The sequence below is a fragment of the Benincasa hispida genome, chromosome 4 (assembly GCF_009727055.1).
Source record: "Benincasa hispida cultivar B227 chromosome 4, ASM972705v1, whole genome shotgun sequence".
Taxonomy (NCBI): domain Eukaryota; kingdom Viridiplantae; phylum Streptophyta; class Magnoliopsida; order Cucurbitales; family Cucurbitaceae; genus Benincasa; species Benincasa hispida.
The window spans coordinates 3,011,685-3,031,458 of NC_052352.1; the positions used below are offsets into that span (position 1 = coordinate 3,011,685).

At 37.4% G+C, this 19,774-nt stretch overlaps 1 protein-coding gene across 2 annotated transcripts; it reads right to left on the reverse strand.

Annotated features, from left to right (window-relative positions):
* Positions 1-506: 506 nt before the first annotated feature.
* LOC120075357 (UTP--glucose-1-phosphate uridylyltransferase-like) lies at positions 507-19,062 on the reverse strand. Of its 2 annotated transcripts, XM_039028667.1 has the most exons (20): positions 18,166-19,060; positions 17,986-18,086; positions 17,802-17,892; positions 16,849-16,909; positions 16,666-16,743; positions 16,535-16,585; positions 16,381-16,433; positions 7,667-7,739; positions 7,424-7,481; positions 7,285-7,331; positions 7,156-7,218; positions 6,206-6,238; positions 6,011-6,048; positions 5,853-5,928; positions 5,711-5,770; positions 5,546-5,629; positions 5,351-5,449; positions 5,175-5,279; positions 1,136-1,207; positions 507-1,055 (listed from the first exon to the last, which is right to left on the reverse strand). In XM_039028667.1, exons 1-20 carry the CDS (start codon positions 18,816-18,818, stop codon positions 1,026-1,028), a joined length of 1,926 nt encoding a protein of 641 aa, XP_038884595.1. In that variant the 5' UTR covers positions 18,819-19,060; the 3' UTR covers positions 507-1,025. The 2 variants fall into 2 exon arrangements, 1 of the variants encoding a protein (XP_038884595.1); XR_005481313.1 differs by lacking the exons at positions 507-1,055; positions 1,136-1,207; positions 5,175-5,279; positions 5,351-5,449; positions 5,546-5,629 and having other exon boundaries at positions 5,743-5,770; positions 6,206-6,294; positions 18,166-19,062.
* Between the last annotated feature and the right edge of the window lie 712 nt (positions 19,063-19,774).

The window sequence follows — 19,774 nt, forward strand, 5'->3', positions numbered from 1 at the left end:
ACAGGTTTTAAGACAGTGCATCCAGTACATGTTTTTTTAAGCTCGATCACCATGAATAACGTCAAGGCAATCTCTAATTTTTATTGGAACGGTATCAAATTAAACTTATTAAACTTATAATGGTACATACATTTTATGCATATTAGCGTTGGAGGTTGGAACATTCATCTCCAAGCTAGCATCATAGCCTGTAGCCTATTTAATGAGGATGACAGTAGTAGGGAATAAAACTTTCATCGGATCCCACCACCCCCTTTAAACGTTTCGCTTTTATCGTTTTCCTTGGAATGTTAGTCGAGGAAATTGTATTTTTGCATTCTCTCCCTGCGATCTGCTAAATTTCAACTAAAGATAACAAGGCCCATGAAATTTCCTACGGATAATTATGCCATGACATTTATATATATCACTTCCAAGGGATCATCAAAATGGTAAAATGAAAGGGATGATTGCAAAACCTCCAGCTATTAGCTATGCAGAAACAAATTATCAACATTTCCACAGAATTGCAAGAAAATGAAATGATACATTAGGGGCAAAAAGATGCCCGCAGTTAGCTGAACATCACATAAATTTGAAAGACCAAAAGTTACAACATTGAAAATGTGGATATCCTCCCTAGTCCAAATTTGAAACTATTGATTCTAGAACAGTACCTGTTGTTTCCATTAAATATGTATCGCAAAATATGATTTAATGAATGATCTGAATTGATTTTCCCGATATTATGAGCCATCTCTCGTGGTGCCAACATACATAAATGGGGTCAAGGCTAACTTATTGAACTCATGAAGTTACAGAGGGGAATTCTGTCTACTAGGCGAATCTGTGTTTCATACTTTTTGGTTCAGTGCTAATGAAAGAATGTCTTCTGCTCTGCCACGACTTCCTATATCCCATCCTTAAAAATGAAACAAGAAGAGATTGAAGAAATTCTGGGAGAAGGGTAGAGCTCTAAAACCAGTTTGTATGAGAAAAGAACATTATTCTGTTAAAGCTTCCTGCTTCGCCGAGACATGATCTCATCATTTAATATCCGTGGGATCGTTGATCTCCTGGATGAAAACCAAAGCACATTCCATTTAAATTGAAAACTATAAATGCTGACGAAGACTCAGAATTTTGATGTTTTTACCTGATTCTCGAGTACTGCACCATCTGGGATTTCCATCTTTACCCCAGGTTTTGCAATGATACTAACATTCCCCTTCAAAACCAAATCCATCATGAAGCTAAGTAATGTAACCAAGAGAAGAAATTAATCTTTATGATGATGGGTAATGTTGAAAAATATGGAGCCCAAATAAGCAGTTTACACAATAACTGAAAATTTAATACTGCAGTGGGGTTTCCTCTCGTGGGTGATTACTAAAAACAGTGTGTGAAAAAAGAAAAAAGTAGAGGAAGGCAATAGCCTTATTTGCTCTCTGCACGTGGGTTTTTCATGCTGAAGAAGATCAAAACTTCTGTTTTTTGACATGCTTTCTCTTGGCTTTTGTGTATGTATGTTTTCTTCCCATGGAAGAGTTTGAATGCTATTGTAAGAGTAATTCGTGAGCATTTTCTTTGAAAAAAAATTAAGAGAATTTCTTACGAGCGTTGTAAGTTTTTGGGTTCTTCTCCCGATCCTTTTTAATGGAACCTGCATTGATAGCAGAAAACTGGACGTAGCCCATATTGGGTGAACCAGTATAAATCGGTGTCATCTCTATTCCCTTAAACTTGATTTAGGATCGTTCTTATTGCTTGAAGTTTAGATTATTTTATCTATTCTTTTAAGCCTAGAATTTTAATTAGTTTGTTCCGTTGTATTTTGGAATCTGAATCTAATATGGGATTGTTGGATAATATATATTGTCTAAATTGGGTAGCTTAATTTGGATTGATATCTCTAATTAACTGGTATCAGAGCCAAGTTGGGTTGAAGAACAATGTCGGATAGAGATGAAAAATTGGTTCGGATTTTTCTTTCTAGAAGTGTCAGATACTAGACTACTTGCATTCCAAAGATTTGGATTTGCCGTTAGAAGAAAAACCTGATGACATGGGAGAAGCTGAATGGAAAAAGTTGGACAAGAAAGTGTTGGGGACTGTTCACCTAATTTTGACAAAGAATGTACAAAGTAATGTGGCGAAGGAAACGACCACAGCAGGACTAATGACAACTCTGTCTAACATGTATGAAAAGCCTTCAGTAAATAACAAGGTGAATCTCGCAATTAAAATTTTCAATTATTTGAATGAATTTGATTTTTCGATTAACAAATTAGCTGCTATCGACTTAAAATTTATTGATGAAGTAAATCCAGTATTGTTGTTGAGATCTTTGCCTGATAGTTGGGAAAGCATGAAAGCTGCATTTTCTAATTCATGTGGTAAAGAGAAATTCAGTTTTCATAGGTTAGACACTCTGCCCTCGCAGAAGATATTTGTAGAAAGGACTCGGGTGTTGCATCTACTTCTAATTCAGCAATAATGTTGATAGAGGAAGGAGTAATAATAGAGGTCAAGGGAACAAAGACAAATCGAAAAATAATAGAAGTCCAAAAACGACGAGGTTGTATGTTGGAATTGTGGTAAGTGAAAAAACCGAGAATGAAGTTGATGCAAATGTAGATGTAAATGAGATTCAGGTTGCAATAGCTCTGGTAGTTGAGAGCACTCATGATACATGGGTGTTAGATTCAGGTGCATCATTTCATATTATAGAGATATTCCCCTACCTTAAATTATATTTTATTGACTGACCGAGATGAACCTGAATGTTATGATGAGGCGGTTCAAATGGAAGATTTTGTCAAGTGGGAGTTGGAGATGGATTCTCTTATGACGAATCAGACGTAGCAACTAGTTGAGTTACAAGGAGGTAAGAAAGCTTTGCAAAACAAATGGGTTTACAGAATCAAGCAAGAAACTAATGACAAAAAAAGGTACGAGGCAAGGCTTGTGGTCAAAGGCTTTCAACATAAGGAAGGTATGACTTTAATGAAATATTTTCTCCAGTAGTTAAATTAACTACTATTAGAACTGTATTATCGATAGTGGTAGAAGAGGATTTATTCCTAGAACAAATAGATGTAAAGACAGTGTTTCTTCATGGTGATTTGGAGGAAGAAATTTACATGGTACAACCACATGGATTCATAATACAGGAATAGGAAAAAATGGTTTACAAACTTTGAGGAAGCTTGTATGGTCTCAAACAAGCTCCCAGACAGTGGTATAAGAAGTTTGATAACTTTATTTGCAATAATGAATTTTATAGGTGCCAGACAGATCATTGTTACTACATAAGATCTCAAGGTAACTCTAACATTATTTTACTACTATATGTTAATGACATGTTGATAGCTGGTACAGGCAAACAAAAAAATATGAAGATAAAAGCTTGGTACAGGCAAACAAAAAAATATGAAGATAAAAGCTTAGTTATATGAAGAGTTTGATATGAAAGATTTGGGAGCTGCCAAACAAATCTTGGTAATGAGGATCAAGAGGAAAGATGGTACATTGACATTGTCACAAGATTCACGTGAAAGAGGTACTAAATTGATTCGTATAGAAAATGAAAAACCTGTGAGTACTTCTTTGGCTTCTCATTTTAAATTATCCAAAAAGCATTCACCCACTACTAAGCAGGAAAGAGATCACATGACTAGAGTTTCATATACTTTAGCTATAGGTAGCCTAATATATGTCATGGTTTGCACAAGACCAGACATTGCACATGCAGTGGGAGTTGTTAGCAGGTACACAAGTAATCTAGGGAAGCAGCACCAGGAGGATGTGAAGTGGATTTTGAGATATCTAAGAGGGGCAACTGATTATGCTCTGCATTTTATAAAATCAGATTTCAAACTACAAGGTTATGTGGATGTAGATATGGCAGGTGATATAGATGGCAGAAAAAGTACTACTGGATATATCTTTACTTTGGGTAATACTGCTATTAGTTGGGTTTCTAGACTGCAGAAGATAGTAGCTTTTTCTACTATAGAGACTAAGTATGTTGCAGTAACTAAGGCAAGTAAAGAGATGATATGGCTTCAATCTTTCTTAGAACAACTTGGCTTGAAACTGGGAAAGGGGTCTTTTCATGGTGATAGTCAAAGTGCTATACATTTAACAGAGAATCTAGTGTTTCATTCAAGAATGAAACACATCAAGGTGAGGTACCATTTTATTTGATCAAACTTTGGAAGATGGTGTGCTGATGCTTAAAGATTTCAGGGAGTAAGAATCCAGTCGATGTGTGTACCAAGGCCATTCCTATTGATAAACTGAAGTTGTGTGCAGCTTCAGTTAGACTTCTCCCTGAGTAGAGAGGAGTCACTATCGTTGCAGGGGGACATGTTGCTTGTTTTGTCTCTCCAAGTGAGAGATTGTCGAGAAATATGGAGCCCAAATAAGCAAAAGGCCCATTTACACGATAACTGAAAAATTAAAACTGCAGTGGGGGTTCTCTCGTAGGTGATTACTGAAAATAGTATGTGAGGAAGGAAAAAAAAAAAAGAAGACAGGAGCCTTATTTGCTCCCTGCCCATGGGTTTTTCATGCTGAAGAAGATCATCGAAATTTCTATTTTTTTATGTGTTTTCTCTTGGCCTTCGTGCATATATGTTTTCTTCCAATTAAAGAGTTTGAATGCTATTGTAAGAGTAATTTGTGATCATTTTCTTTAGAGAAAATTAAGAGAGAATATTCTTTGAGCATGGTAAACTCTTGGGTTCTTATCCCCATCATTTTTAGTGAAACCTACATCGGTAGCAGATAGCTGGACATAGCCTACACTAGGTGAACCAATACATCTCTATTCCCTTAAACTTGATTTAGGATTGTTCTTATTGCTTGAAGCTTAGATTATTGTATCTATTCTTTCAAGCCTACGAATTTCAATTAGTTTATTCCACTGTATATTGGAATTCGAATCTGATTTGGGATTGTTGGATAATATACTTTGTCTGAATTGGGTAGCTTAATTTGGATTGATATGGTATTATTTCTTATCAAGTAATGGATGGTAGAATAGGTTGAATCTTTAGATCACACATATACATGAACATTTCATTTTAGTTATATGCACTTCATTTTTATAGTTGCCTCCACAAGAGGGAGCATGTCAAATAAAGGCGAGGTCAATGTGGGTATTGAATATAAAGATGAAATGTATGCACCTTGAGGGCGACACCCAACCCAAACCATACGTCTCCTCTTACTGTCAAGCTATCCAGCTCAACAATGCTCGGAATTGACTTGAATCGACTTCGGAAATCATTAATCTGGGAAAGAAGGAATAAGCACAAGTAGAATAATATTTAATCACCGTACTAGTGGAACTTCCAAATTTTACCTTTTCAAATTCAGGACCTAAATCAATTGATGGATTTACAGGGCTAGCTCTTGCTGCATTTCTTACTACTAAGCCTTTATTAGATGTGTATAGGTCTGACTGCAAAAATGTAAAAGAAACATTAGTTTCACCAGATGTGGTTTTCCTGTCTCATTCAATATTCGGTACACAGTAAGTTCACATATATACACTTACTTGTAAAAGAAGTAAATCTGAAGTTGAACTCAGTTGTAGTGAACGAGGATATGGGACATTTATTCCAACAACTCGATCAAAGAACTGTCTCAATAGTTAAAAGTACAGCATGAAAAGAGTAGTCATACAATGTGACCCAACATAAAATCTACAATTTAAACAAACCTTAATCATTGAACCTACTGCAGTTTTTTGCAAGAGCAATTGTTTATCGCTGCTTCCAACCTGATGAGACAAGTAACTTCATCAGTATCTTCTACAAGGATAAAAAATATAAAGGTGAGTCGCTTTGTAAATGGCCTTTGACCTCTGAAAATGAAGAGGTCTCAATCTTTAGTGTATTTGTATCTACTAGTCTCTTGATGGTAGTCAAATTCAGCCACCTGAACAATATAGCACAAAGTTGACGTCAAGTACATATCCAATGGCTAGGAGGGCAAAAAGGTAAAGAAAGTTCGTACTCACAAGCTTCTTGTATCAGAAAATTTGAACTTGACCATTGGCTTGATTAAATTAACATAAAGAGAAACTTCAATCAATTAGATAAATTAAAAAGTATCCACTGGAAAAAAAAAACAAACTAACAGCACCACAAAACATAAATCTAAAAAGGATAAGTAATTCAACAAAAAATTTGAAAGATAATGGAAAGACACTTACAGATTGACTTGAATTTAGAGAAATATCTGCAAGCTGCATTGAGAAACAATGTACATCAAACCCGTCGTCAAGAACCTAAAACACCCTAGCTTTAAGAACAAAATAATAACAATATTACGACCACCTTTTTTTTAAGCAACTACTTTCGTTTTTTAAAATGTAAGAAACAGAGGATATATTAGAAACAGAGGATATATTTTCACTTTTCCAAATATAGAAACAGAGCATATAAAAATACAATTGACAAATGAACAGCCAACGGGCAGGGGCCCAAAAGGATTACAAGAAACACCTGCTTGTAGCAAAGAATCATAGTAAGATTACAAAAGAATTTCTGGTGACTACAGCACCACCAAGGGATAGTGAGCTGCAAACTATTACAAAGAATTTAGTCAAGGCTCTTTTATCCTCAAAAATCCAAGGTCAAGTTTAGCCACCAACACAAACAATTTTAATCTAAGTTTCAAACTTTCACATCAGTACATCTCTCATATTGAACCTAATTCCTTGTTGAGATTGATTTCTGCAACTAGTCGTTACTGAGGTATTGGAAGATGACATTGGACTGATGACAGCAACCCTGGGCAATCAAACTATTCAAGGAACCTTTTATTGTGTGCTTTCTGATATGCATTTATTCAAAATATCCCCATACAGGACAAAGGAGGAGGGCTATATTTCAATAATAATGCAAGTTACCAAGGATGGAGGGCTATATTTCCTATCATATCTTGCTTTTTGAATATAATGATTCTGATCAATATATAACAAAGTTATGTATATATATTTTTTCCCATGTAACAAGATCTATTTCTAGACTGGAAAGCGGACAGGAAACGGGCAGTAATAAATACAAGGATGTGCAATGATCTAACAATGGCAAAAGTCAAAACACAATAAACTCCAATAGATACCGGTGAAAGATTGAAATGTTTCATGACAATACCAACCTGACACCTCTCTGGAGTTGAATAAGTGCTGCTACTTGATTCCAATGCTGCTGCAGGTGTTACCTATAAGAATGAAAGGCATAAGAGTTGAACTAAGGAAGCACGGTATATAGCAATATTGTTGCATACCTCCAAGCAGAATTCGATCTTATTTTGGATCAAATAATTTAAGATTTCTAAATCATTCAGTCAAGAAATTCATGATTAAAAAAAAAAGGATAAATCATTGTATTATGATTAAAAAAGATCAGATCAGAATAAAGGATACGTGGGTCAATAACAGCAGCAACATTATCTGAGCCAACAACAAGAGCAAACTCCTTACCCTGGAAAATGAATTAAAGAAAATATTAGATTGATGTTGGAATCCCTTTCTTGCAAGTTACCGTTCTTCTCTATTCCCCTAGCTTTCCAAACGACTATATATAATATATGCAAGTATTTTCACCCACCATCTCTCTGATAAAATAATGTATTATCAATTGGCTAACATTAAGCATAGAAGTCCAACCTTTGATAATAGTACGTCTAGAGTTCCACCAGTCAGCAAGGAAAGGAGCAGCGGGCCATGATCAGAAGTATACCTGCACATGAAATAAAAAGATATGGACTATAATTCTCATCCAAAAAATGAAATTTTTGTCAGATCAAACGAACAGTCTAAATTTCAACCATGAAGTTTCTCCATTTCTCCTGTCCAAATGTATATCATTACATGAGGGCATTGCTCTAAGGCATTATTTACAAAAGATGTAAGAATATAATCGACAAAAGAAATCTACACTTATTTGCATAAAAAATAAGAAAATTTTACAGAGACTCCAGCATTGCCATCAGTATCAATATAATCTAAAAAGCATAGACACAGATACGGATACGATACGATACAGCGATACGTTAATTTCTAAAAAACTAAGATACGGATACGTTGAAGATACGTATTATATATATATATATATATGTCTAATTAATTGCTATAATACATATTTTAAGTTAGATTATAATAGATTCAAGAAGAGAGTGAAAACTTAAAAAAAATCCAGCAACGTCGAGTGATTGTTGAGTGACTAAAGTAGACGGTAGGAAAGAAGTAGAAGATGAAGATTGAATAATGAAGTTGAGGATGAAGGAGGTGTGAATCATGATTTAAATAGTGAGAGAGAATGGAATAATGAAGATTTAATTATGTTTCGGGTTTTTTAATAAAAAAAATTTATGTTCTATCATTTTTAATTTATTTTGTTTTGGAGTGCTCAATTTAAGTGGACTTTTATGTTTGGAAGTAATTTTAAAATGGTTGAAATCACTTTTATCATTTTCAAAATCACTCTGAAACATGTTTAATTCTTCAAAACTAATTTTGATGATATGAAAATTGCATTTAAAAGTATAAAATTGAAAATTAAATTAATTTTGAGTAATTAAAATTGTATTTTCGAGTGATTTTAAAAATGAAAAAAATTGATTTTTGATGATTTTAAAATCACTCCTAAAGATGCACTAAAATAAAATGGGTTGTAGGTTGGGCTTTTTAAATGATTGGGCTTAAATTTGAAACAAAAAATTGACCCAGGTATCTGGAAGCAGATACGCGTATCTGAAAATTAAAAATAAAAATAAAAAAATCAGATACTTCAAATCACGTATCAGACACGTATCTGCCACATATCTGGACGTATACGTATCTGATACTGATTCTCTGCACAATTAGAAGTATCTATGCTTCCTAGAATATAATTAAAGGCCAGAGTAGGCTATCTACCAAACCGAATATGATATCTAAAAAATGTGGACAACTGGTACCTCACATTGTATTTTACATTTTTTGTGACCAATGTGAGCTTCCTTTTTTAGTGATAAATATTGATGTGCCTTAGAGCTACCATGGAAAGGGTATCCAGAGTGAAAATTTAAGAGAAACTCAAACTAGTTTCTAAAGCATGGGGGTTAACAAAGGACAAATAGAAACCAACTCAAAATAGTGTCTGCACCACAGTTTACTAGATCGAGCCAATATCAAGAGCCCACACCCTTATTATCTTTCCTTCTCTTGTACCTACTTTCTCTTAATGGAAAGCTGTAACCCAGAAAAATATGCTGCTCGAGAAATTGAGAATATGCCAAGTTTTCTAAATTATTAAGAGAAACCAGGTATGCAGTGTATGGAAGATTGCTTTTGAGAAGAGAAACATATGCAGTTGATGGATGATCATTGATCATGCTACAAGTTCAAAATGACAAGTGAAGACTTACATAAATTACACATAGATCATAGTTGGCAGTTTTCTCATACAAGAAAACGCTACTGATCACCTATCAAGTTGGTTTCTCTTTTTCTTGTTTCCCGATATAGTTTACTCCAAAGCCAGGGACGTATAAGAGTAGAAAAGACATGCTCCGAAGCTTAACTATCATCGATAAGGTATACTTTACTTCCGTTTCTTATTCTTAGAAAGAAAAAATGAAGCTATGAAAACAAACACTGGTTTCTATAACGTCATCCTCTAGAAAAACTGCATGTTTTATTATCTCTCTCTAAAAGCTCTCTACAATGTGACATCTATGGGAGGGTTTGCAGTAGATAGGAAATTCTTCGACCTTCAAAGCTCAGGCAAAGGTAAATGAATTCCTATCAAAGAACGGAATGGGGCTAGGGTGAGTAAACTAGAGCTGGAGTTGGGGACGGCTGCGTGGGTCCATGGCTGTTTGAACTCGGTGGTGGCTTCAAGAGCTGTAGATGGGTTTCGACGCAGAAGAAGACTAGATCCAACAATCATTTTCTTCCAAGTGCTATCGAATTCAAGGGGGCATTTTGCTTTGGTGTCTTTGGAATCCTTCAAAGGAAGAAATGATCGAATTTACATTCCGAAGGGATCCAAGAAAAAAAGGTTGGAAAACAATTGCAGGAGAGCTCACCAGTTTCTTACCTACCCCTCTCTCTTTACCAGCTAACAGGAAGTGGTAGGCCCTGAAGGGTTCCAAGGAAGGAAAAAGGTAGAGTGGAAGAGGGAAGTGGCAAGGTGGTTGTGTCAAACGAAGCTGAGAAGGAGATTTTCTCCGATTGGATTTATGATTTTGTGTTTGATTTCTCAGTAACAGTGTTGATCGAACGTCTGAAGGCCGAGGTTAGCTGGATTCAGATTGAGAAATCGTTGTTGAAGTGAGTGGGTCAAAAATTTTCTTTCCGTCTATTTTGTTCTAATCTCATGGTCTGTGTATGTGATAGTAAGGTGGTCAAGGAGGATTTTGTGATCTCGGCTTGGAATTTCTGTTTGGTGGCCGAAGGAAGAAAGTTGGCATTTGCAGGAGGTTGGGTTTTGGTTTTGGATGTCCCTCCTTTCTTAATAACTAAGAATTTCTTAGCTAAAGTGGTGAATTGGTGTGGGGGGTTGCCGGAAAGTGAGAGCTTTGAAGTTTCGGAGGTATGGGAAGAGGAGCTTTGTTTTCGAGCAAAAGGTAACAGTAATGGCTTCATTCCGATGGTCTACCCAGTTAACTTCGATGCATTCTCTTTCCCAATTAGACTTGCAATTGGCCGGAGAGGTGTGGAGGCAGAGGAGGGTGGGACGGGATTCCCCAAAGCCTTCAGGTATGGTCCTACCTAACTCTGTCCTCTCCTCAGCAGAAGTGTTAGTTGCAGCAGAACGGTAAGGTTCACGGGGGTACTGTAGGTGATACGGTGGGTAGTGAGTTGGCGAGTTGGGCCTTCATCTGGATATGGGCCTCTTGCTAACCCAAAGCCCTCAGGCAGAAAGACAAATAAGCTTCAGTTAGAAGTGGGTCGGCCCACTCAGAGGTTTAGGAAAGAGGTTGTAATGGAGGTTTCTGGGGAAACCCAACCTCAAGGGCCCAAAAAGAAGGAGATTCTGGATTGGGAAGAAGACCTGGGTCTGGATACCTCCGACCTAACCTGCGATGACTTAGACTATAACTCATCAAACCCGTCAGTGGCGAGCTTATCAAACGATTATTTTCTTCTTTCTTCTTCATTCATTCCTGAGCACAGCTCGTCGCCGGAGGGATTGCTTTGTAATGTCAAGGATGTCAACCAGAAGCCCATTGTTGTAGGCAAAGAAGGAACTACAAGAGTGTTTTCTTCGATCGAAGAGGTTCAACCCATGCATCACCTTTTATTAGAAGCTGAAGGGGAGTTCCGATCCCATCCTTGTTCCAATGGAGTTTCTCATTTGGGTCCTGCTCAGTGGCAACTTTCTCAGCCAACTCCTCTGATTAAGACCGATTGGTCCAACCTACTAGGTAAGTGTTTCTTCCCGTTCTTTGAATCTTGCTCCTCCCAGGGGTGTCTTGGAGTCAGGTGGAAAGGGGGTCGTGTCCTTTTGTCCTAAGGGGTTGGGCCTGAGGCCTTTAGCAGTGGGTGACCCATCGACTGTGAGAGGGAATGAAAATTATCCTCCTTTTCCTTTTCCTTCTCCGAACTCTCTTCTTAATTCCAATGGTGCCTTTCCCTTTTTACCAGTGTTTCATTTAGGTGTGGGAAGTTCTGGGGTTGCTTCTTGGCCTAACGTGACAAACGTAGGGGCAAGGGAGGTTCTCTGCTCATGCCGAATGGGGTTTTATTGGGGGATCCTCACTCCTTCTCCAACCCTCTTTTGATTCCGTACTTGACGCCAAACGAGGAGCCTTGTTGTAGTTGGCCCTATGGATGGGGAGCCTTAGCGTCTGTGGGAATTCAAAGAGCGGAGGCTGAGGAAGTTAATCCAACTCCAGTTTCGGAAAGGAAACAGCTTGTTGGGAAGAAATCTTTTAGGAAAGGGAGCAACAAAGTGGTGACTAGAGATGTCCACGGGGCAGGGCGAGGCCGGGGATGCCATTCCCCATCCCCATCCCCACTCCCCATTTCATTCCCCACGGGGAATTCGCGGGGATCGGGTTCCCCGCGGGGAATTTTTCCGCCGTTACATTTTTTTTTTTTTTTTTTTGTAAAAAGCCAATTGATTTAAATCACTAATGTGATCAAATTTTAATTAAATAATGAACTTTATCACTAAATTGTTTATTATGGTTAATTTTATATGACAATTTGAATTTAAAGATAAATTACTCAAATTTTGACCTAAAAAAGCAAATTAATTTTTTTTAGTAGAAAAGAAATAAATATAAATCAAATTATTCACATATATAATCTAAATTTAAACATTCAATTTGAACGTATTCATTATCTTTCCCAATAAATAATCAAAATTTGAAATTTAAAATGTAATATTTACATAATAATAATAATAACATAACATTAGATAACTATATTAAAATAAATATGTAAAAGCTAATCGGGGCGGGGACAAGGAATGCATTCCCTGTCCCCATCCCCGTTTAGTTCACAGGGAATTTTTTTCCCCCACTCCCTCCCCCATTCCCCTCCTAATCGGGGAATCCCTAGTGGTGACAGAGTTGCACAAGCTCGAAAGTTTAGTCAATTATGACCGAAAGAAGGCTTCTAAGGAAGCAGGAATTCCCCATCTCAATGTTAAAAATTATCTCCTGGGTGGTGGTGGGGGGAGGGGTGCATGATAAGAGGAGATTAATCAAAGAGGTTTTGAGGTAAGAGATCCCGGATATTGTGGTTTTGATGGAGATAAATGGAATGAATTAGACATTCATTGGAGGTATTTGGAAATCTAAAAGGCTGGAGCAGGAAAGCATTGATTTGGTGGGGAAGCCTGGGGTATTGTGTTCATGTGGATCAACTGCTTTGGAGGTGATTAAGGGCATCTTTTTGCTCTCGATTTCGTTCAGGTGGAAGGTTGGTGAGATTATTTGGGTGACAGGAGTGTATGGTCCCCTTAGAACTCAAGGGAGGGATCTCTTTGGGTTGTGTGGTTCTATTTGGTGCTTTGTGGGTAACTTCAATATGACTCGCTCGCAAGCTAAGAGGGCTCCGTTAGGGAGAGGTACTAGATCCAATCGAAGATTCAATGGTTTTTTTTAGGGAGGTAATTGGATTGACCCTCCTCTGTTGAATGGTAAGTTTACTTGGGCCAATTGTAGAGCGAGGAGTAGGATTGACAGATTTCTACTTTCTGTGGATTGGATGACGGTTTACCAGGGGGGTTATCCTTTTGTCAAGGTGCCAAAATTAGGAGCCCATTCCTTTTCATTTTGAGAACATGTGGCTCTAACACCCTTCGTTTAAGACCCAAATTCCCAGTTGGTGGAACATTCCTATGCAAGGCCGTTGGGAAGGATTCCACTTTATGGATAAGTTGAGAGTTGTGCAAGGTGAGCTTAAGTCATGGAATAGGGAGGTGTTTGGAGATGTTAAGCTTCAAAAAAGGGAGATTTTATCTAAGAACAAGGGGTTGGATGAGTTGGAGTTAGATGGTTTGTCAGATGAGGCCATGAAGGCTGAAAAGGACTCCCTTAAGGTTCTTCTTGTGGAAGTGATTAGAAAGGGAACTTGTAGCTAGAGACAAAAAAATTAAAGTGGCTTGGGCTAAGGATGGGGACGACAACACTTCCCTCTTCCTTAGAGTGGCTAGTGGCAAGAAGGTCAGAAATAGGATTGGGCCATTGATTAATGATTTAGGGGAGATTATTAGCGATAAGAATAAGGTCGAAGAGGAAGTCATTTCTTACTTCTCCCATTTGTACAGGCCGAAGGTTAGAGCTGAACCATTTGTCCAAGGGCTTGATTGGAACCTCATTTTCGAAGGAGAAAGAAATGGGTTGTTCGAACCCTTTTCTGCGGAGGAGATTAAGACGACTGCTTTTGGGAGTGATAGCTCAAAATCCCCCCGACCCGGACGGGTTCTCTTTGGCTTTTTATCAAGACAATTGGTCTTTAGTCAAAGGTGTTAGAGTTCTTCAAGAATTCTATGAAAGGGGCATCCTTAACAATTCCATCCCGAAAACGTTTGTTTCTTTGATCTTGAAGAAGGAGAACGTGAATAGGGTTAAGGATTTTAGATCAATCAGCCTTATTCCGAGTGTTTACAAAATAATTGCAAAAGTGTTAGCTAATCGGTTAAAAAGGGTGCTCCCATCAACTATTTCCGACTTGAGGGGCTTTCGTGGCTGGGAGACAAATTATAGATCAATCCCTTATAGCCAATGAGGCAGTTGAGGACTATAGAGGAAGAAAGAAAGAAGGCATACTCTTCAAGATTGACTTTGAAAAAGCATATGACCACATTGACTCGAATTTTTTGGATAAGGTCATGGAGAGGAAGGGTTTTGATTATAAGGGGTGTATGTGGATGTGGGGCTATCTGAGGAACATTAGATACTCTTTCCTTATTAATGGTAGCCCTAGAGGGAAAGTTGTAGCGACAAGAGGCCTTAGACTGGGAGATCCTTTTTCTCCCTTTCTTTTCCTCCTAGTCGTGGATGTCCTGAGTAGGATGGTGAGTAGATGCATCGAGAGCAAAGTCATTAAGCCCTTTGAGGTGAGGGTGGATAAGGTTCCCCTTTCCCATCTTACATTTTTTCCTCTTTTCTTTTCTTTTCTTTTTCTTTTTTGTTCGGGTGAGGAAAACTTGTTTTTAATGTTGAATCATGTCTTGGGCTTTTTTGAAGAAATGTTAGGGCGGAAGATCAACAAGGGGAAATGTAGTGTCATGGAAATCAATTGCGAAGAGGATAAGCTCAAGAGGTAGGCTGAGTGGGTTGGGTGTGACGTCAGTAATCTCCCTTCTTTATATCTTGGCCTCCCTTTGGGAAGCAATCCTAAGTCAGTTGCCTTTTGGGATCCCGTGATGGATAAAGTGCAAAAAAGACTTGCATCTTGGAAGAAAGGTTTTTTCTCTATTGTTGGAAGGCACAATCTGATCAAGTTTGTTTTGATTGGCATTCCTGTGTATTACTTTTCCCTTTTCGAGGCCTCGGGTGAGGTGTGTAAGTGTTTAGAAAGGCCTATGCGCGACTTTCTCTGGGAGGGGATTGACGAAAGGAAAGGCAAAGGTTCACATTTGATTAAATGGGAGATCATTGAGAGATCAGTACCCTTGAGGGCTTGGAAATTGGGAATCTTACGATTTGCAACAAAACCTTTCTAGCTAAGTGGTTGTGGCGATTCACCACTGAGCTTAACTCGCTGTGGCATAGGATCATCGTAAGTAAACACAGTCCCCATCCTTTTGAGTGGTTGTCCAAAGGGATTAAAGGTACTCGTCGGAATTTGTGAAAAGATATCTTAAAAGAACTCTCTTCTTTCGCTCATTTGGTCGGTTGCGTGGTGGGGGAGGGGGGAGACTTATTTTTGGGAAGACTACTGAGTGTGGGAGAGACCTCTCCGTGTTAGGTTCCCTCGTTTTGTATCATTTGTCTTCCCTTAAAAACAACTTCATTGTGATTTCTTAGTGTGGATGGGGAGCTCTTGCCTCTTCTCTTTCGGTTTTCGTCGCCCTCTTCTTATCAAGAAACGGTGGACATGGCTTCTTTTCTTTCTTTACTCGAGAGCCACCCCTTTAGATTGGGTAGAAGGGATGTGAGAGTTTGGAATCCCAGTCCTTTGGACAGATTCTCCTGTAAATCTTTCTTTTAGTGTCTGGTTGATCCTTCCCCCTCATGCGAGTCGGTCTTTTCAGTGCTTTGGAGGATCAAGATTCCTAGAAAGGTGCAATTCTTTTCTTGGCAGATCCTTCACAATCGTGTTAATATGTTGGATAGGCTCGCCAGAAAGTTGCCCTCGCTTGTCGAGCCTTTTTTTTGTATTCTCTGTCAGAAGGCGGAGGAAGACCTAGATCACATTCTTTAGTGCTGTGATTATGCGAGTGGTGTTTGGGACTCTTCTCTCCGAACATTCAGCGTGTCCCGTGCTTACCACAGAGACGTCTATGCTATGATCGAGCAGTTCCACCTCAATCCGCCTTTTGGAGAGAAAGGCCGGTTTCTCTGGAGTGCTGGTATTTGTGCGATTTTATGGGTTTTATGGGAGGGAGCGAAACAATAGAGTTTTTAGAGGTGTGGAGAGGGATTACAGGGAGCTTTGGTCCCTTGTTCATTTTCATGTGTCTCTCTACACTTCAATTTCAAAGACCTTTTGTAATTATTCTATGAGCATGATTTTGCATAGTTGGGATGGGACCCCTTCCTGTAAGGGCCCCTTTCTTTTGGATTTGGTTTTTTTGCCTGCCCTTGTATTCTTTCATTTTTTTCTCAGTAAAAGCAATTTGTTCTTATAGGGAAAAAAAAACAAACAAACGAACTCTGGTTTCTTTTTTACGAAACAAAAATTTCGTAAGAATTATATCACAGAGTAGAACTTACAAATCATCATGTTCCTTTGGTTTTTGAAATGGATTCAGCTGCAAATTTTGTCCCTGATAAATAAGCAGAATTTTAAGCGCAAGCTCAAATGAGGCTTTATAGGACTTCTATTCATATAAGATATTGCTGAGAAATAAGCTCTAGATTCATAAACCTGAATCAAAGAATGGACATCAATTCTCGACTTCTTATATTGTCCCATGGCCTACAGATTATAAATAACAATTAGAACACTGAAGGTTTATCCAAGTGAAGAAAATTATAAAGTATGGGATCAGATTTCACCTTCAATGTCTCATCGTGAGTTTCAGCAGAATCCAAGATAATCAATGGAACATTGCATCCATACTTTCCATTTAGGAACTGAAAAATTAGAATGGTAGCACATGCGCAATTAGTTGTCAAATAGATATAATGAAAATCGCTGATGCTGACTAAGTTATCAACAGTACTAGTAAAAAAACTGACCTCAATTTGCTCAACAAATAAGTCAAGGGGTGTTGAATCACCAAAAACTTTGATTGCGGATCTGCATAATAGATCATTTGCCAGAACTAGTATTTAACTTTCCAACATTGAGATGATGGAAGAAACATGAGCCATACACATTTTGAAGTTCAAAAATAACAAACAGACCTACTCGTCCTTCAAATTTTGACATCATGAAGGCTTAATGATTATGGGAAGCATCATGAAAATTGAGAAGTACAAGAAGAGATGGTAAGAACATTGATGGAGAATGATATAATTAACTAATAATATGTCATTAAGGGGGAGGAAAAAGGTCAGTATTCTTTACAACCTATTAAATGACAGTGTTAAATCCCAGAGTTGATTTAATGAAGAAAAACAAGAATTGTGTTCATAAATCTTATCCCACGTTTCAATTTAAGCAGATTTTAGTGATGGCATATTATCCAATACCATAATAGAAGGTAAAATACAAAGATAATTTGAAAGAGAAGAAAAGAAAGATAGCCTTGCACAGATTTGCAGACAATTGGAATATATTTACCAGAGTTGAAATTTTGTACTGCCCACCACTTTTAATTGTTTAAAACATGCAAGTTCAAGTCTTGACATTTTTTTCTATGTAGAGAAGATATTTCACAACTATGATATACTACAACCACTAAAACACGACAATTGGGATTAAGCCATTGAATGAACAAGGCATTCACAGTGAGTTTCACCTATATCAAAAATACAGAACTATGATATACTACAACCACTAAATCACGACAATTGGGATTAAGCCATTGAATGAACAAGGCAATCACAGTGAGTTTCATCTATATCAAAAATACAGAATAACTACATAAGCTAAGATATACATTCTTCAAATTTGAATCACAAAAACCATCAAAATTTAACACGTCCACTGTACTGTATATAGTTTGGGAACTAAGAATGACGCTTACTTGGGCCCATTAAAACCCATAGCTGTGCCCAAAACTCCATTGAACTTCAAAACAACGAGCTTATCCAAAAGATTTTTAGTCTCTGCTATGTCTACAACATCAAATCATATAGAACCATTCGGCATCATATTTATTTCCATACTGTAATATTTTTCTTAATGGAGAAGCAAAAACAACACGTTACCATCTGGAAGAGGCGCTAAACTCCCATAGGGAACAAGAAGCAATTCTTTCTTCAAAACATCATCGATTTTCATCTGCTCCTCTACGTGATCCAATCCCTCTCTTACAAATGACGTGCAAAACAACTCAGTTTCATGAATAAAAGACTGGAAAAGAGTTTAAAAACAACTGAAAATGGTACCTTGGTTGAGCTTTAGGAAGTTCCTCTTCGACAGCAACTGCTTCAGTAGAACCCAATCGCTTCTGCTCATAAAGGAAGGTCTTCGTTATCAAGTTACAGAACAAATAGATAAATTGAACTGAGTCATTGGCCGGAATAGGATAAGCAATCCTCTTATAGATCTCCAATGGCATACTCGAATCCACAAGGGCCACAATCGGAACCTGCAATCTGTCCGCCTCCATAATCACCGATGATTTCCTCTCCGTATCTATAACCACCAAACAATCAGGCGGTTGAGTAGGCCCAAAACAGAGCTTCTTATGCCTCGACCTGAACTTCTTAGGATTTCCACTATTAGTGAGAATTCCACTCATCTTCCAAAGTGCGGTGGCGTTAGGGCTGTAGCATCCAATCTTCTTCGTCATTTCTTCAATGATTTCATCGAAAAGCCAATTGGTATTAACGAACATGAAACGACCCTTCTGGCGGACCAATGAGCCAATGAAGTTCAAGGCATTGCGCATACAAATTAGGGTTTTATCGGAGTCAATGATCGCCATTCGATTGCGGAAGCCATAGGTATATAGCTTGAAATGGTGAGTGGCAACCTGACGACCAACATGGGCTTTGGTGCTCAATAGCTTCTGAATTAAAATGGAGTGAAGAGTCATCTTAGCCGCCGCGTGATTCTTGAGATTCTGAACTTTTCTTCTTACTCGTTGCCGTTTCCCACTCCGACGACCTCACACCGCCGTCACCAGCTTCCCATCATCGGAATTCTACGATAAATTGGCGCTGGAAGAGCTGAATGCCAATTTCTTGTATTTTAGGGTTTAAGACAGAAACCTTTCTTAGAGGAATTTTTTTTTTTTTCTCTAAATCAACATTCATTAAGATTCAAATCTCTAAGGAGGACATATTAACGTTTCAAAAAAACAGGACATGTTAATATATTTTAAAGATCAAAATTATAATACAAAATTCTAATTTCAAGTTTAAATTATCAAAACAATAATAATAATAAACATACACAACATGTATGAGGTTGGTTTTAATTATACTTCTAATTTTGAAAAGTCTCATTTTAATTTTAGAAGTTTGAAATTTTTTTCTTCTCAAACTAACCCTTAAAGGCTTTGTCATTAAATTCACTGATAATTTTTTTTGTGCTTATGTTGCCAAAACAAACCTAAATACATATCTAAAATAATTTTAAAAGTTAGAGTTAGCCAAAAAAAATCATAAATTAAAGAACATAAAATTGGGGCCGTGGAGTTATAAGAAGAAGACAGATAACAATTATGATTTACTAATGCTTCGTATGTCTTCATTTTTTATTTTTTTTTCATATATGTGTTTAAGATTGATTTATATAATCATGTACGAACTTATGAGTTAAAATGTGTATGGATTGAATTTGGTTCAAAAACCTGCTAAGAAATTGATGGTTAAATGTAAGGGCCCATCATCAACAAGTAATAATACGAAAAATTCTCCGAATCTTGTTTCCTAAGAGATTGTATGCAAAATTTATATTTAAAAGAAAGTTTTTTCTGAGTTGGAACTGAAGATAACCAATCAAATAGTTGGGAATGGTAATTTATGATAGTGGTGTTGGACTCGTATA

Bases quoted from the DNA above. Each gene is read 5' to 3' on its own strand.
- LOC120075357 (XM_039028667.1), bottom strand. From the start codon at position 18,818: ATGACTCTTCACTCCATTTTAATTCAGAAGCTATTGAGCACCAAAGCC. The intron at 17,893-17,985 runs GTAACGTGTTGT...TTGATGTTGTAG, and splicing joins TTTAGCGCCTCTTCCAGATG to ACATAGCAGAGACTAAAAAT. The intron at 7,482-7,666 runs GTTGGACTTCTA...TTCATTTTCCAG, and splicing joins TAGACGTACTATTATCAAAG to GGTAAGGAGTTTGCTCTTGT.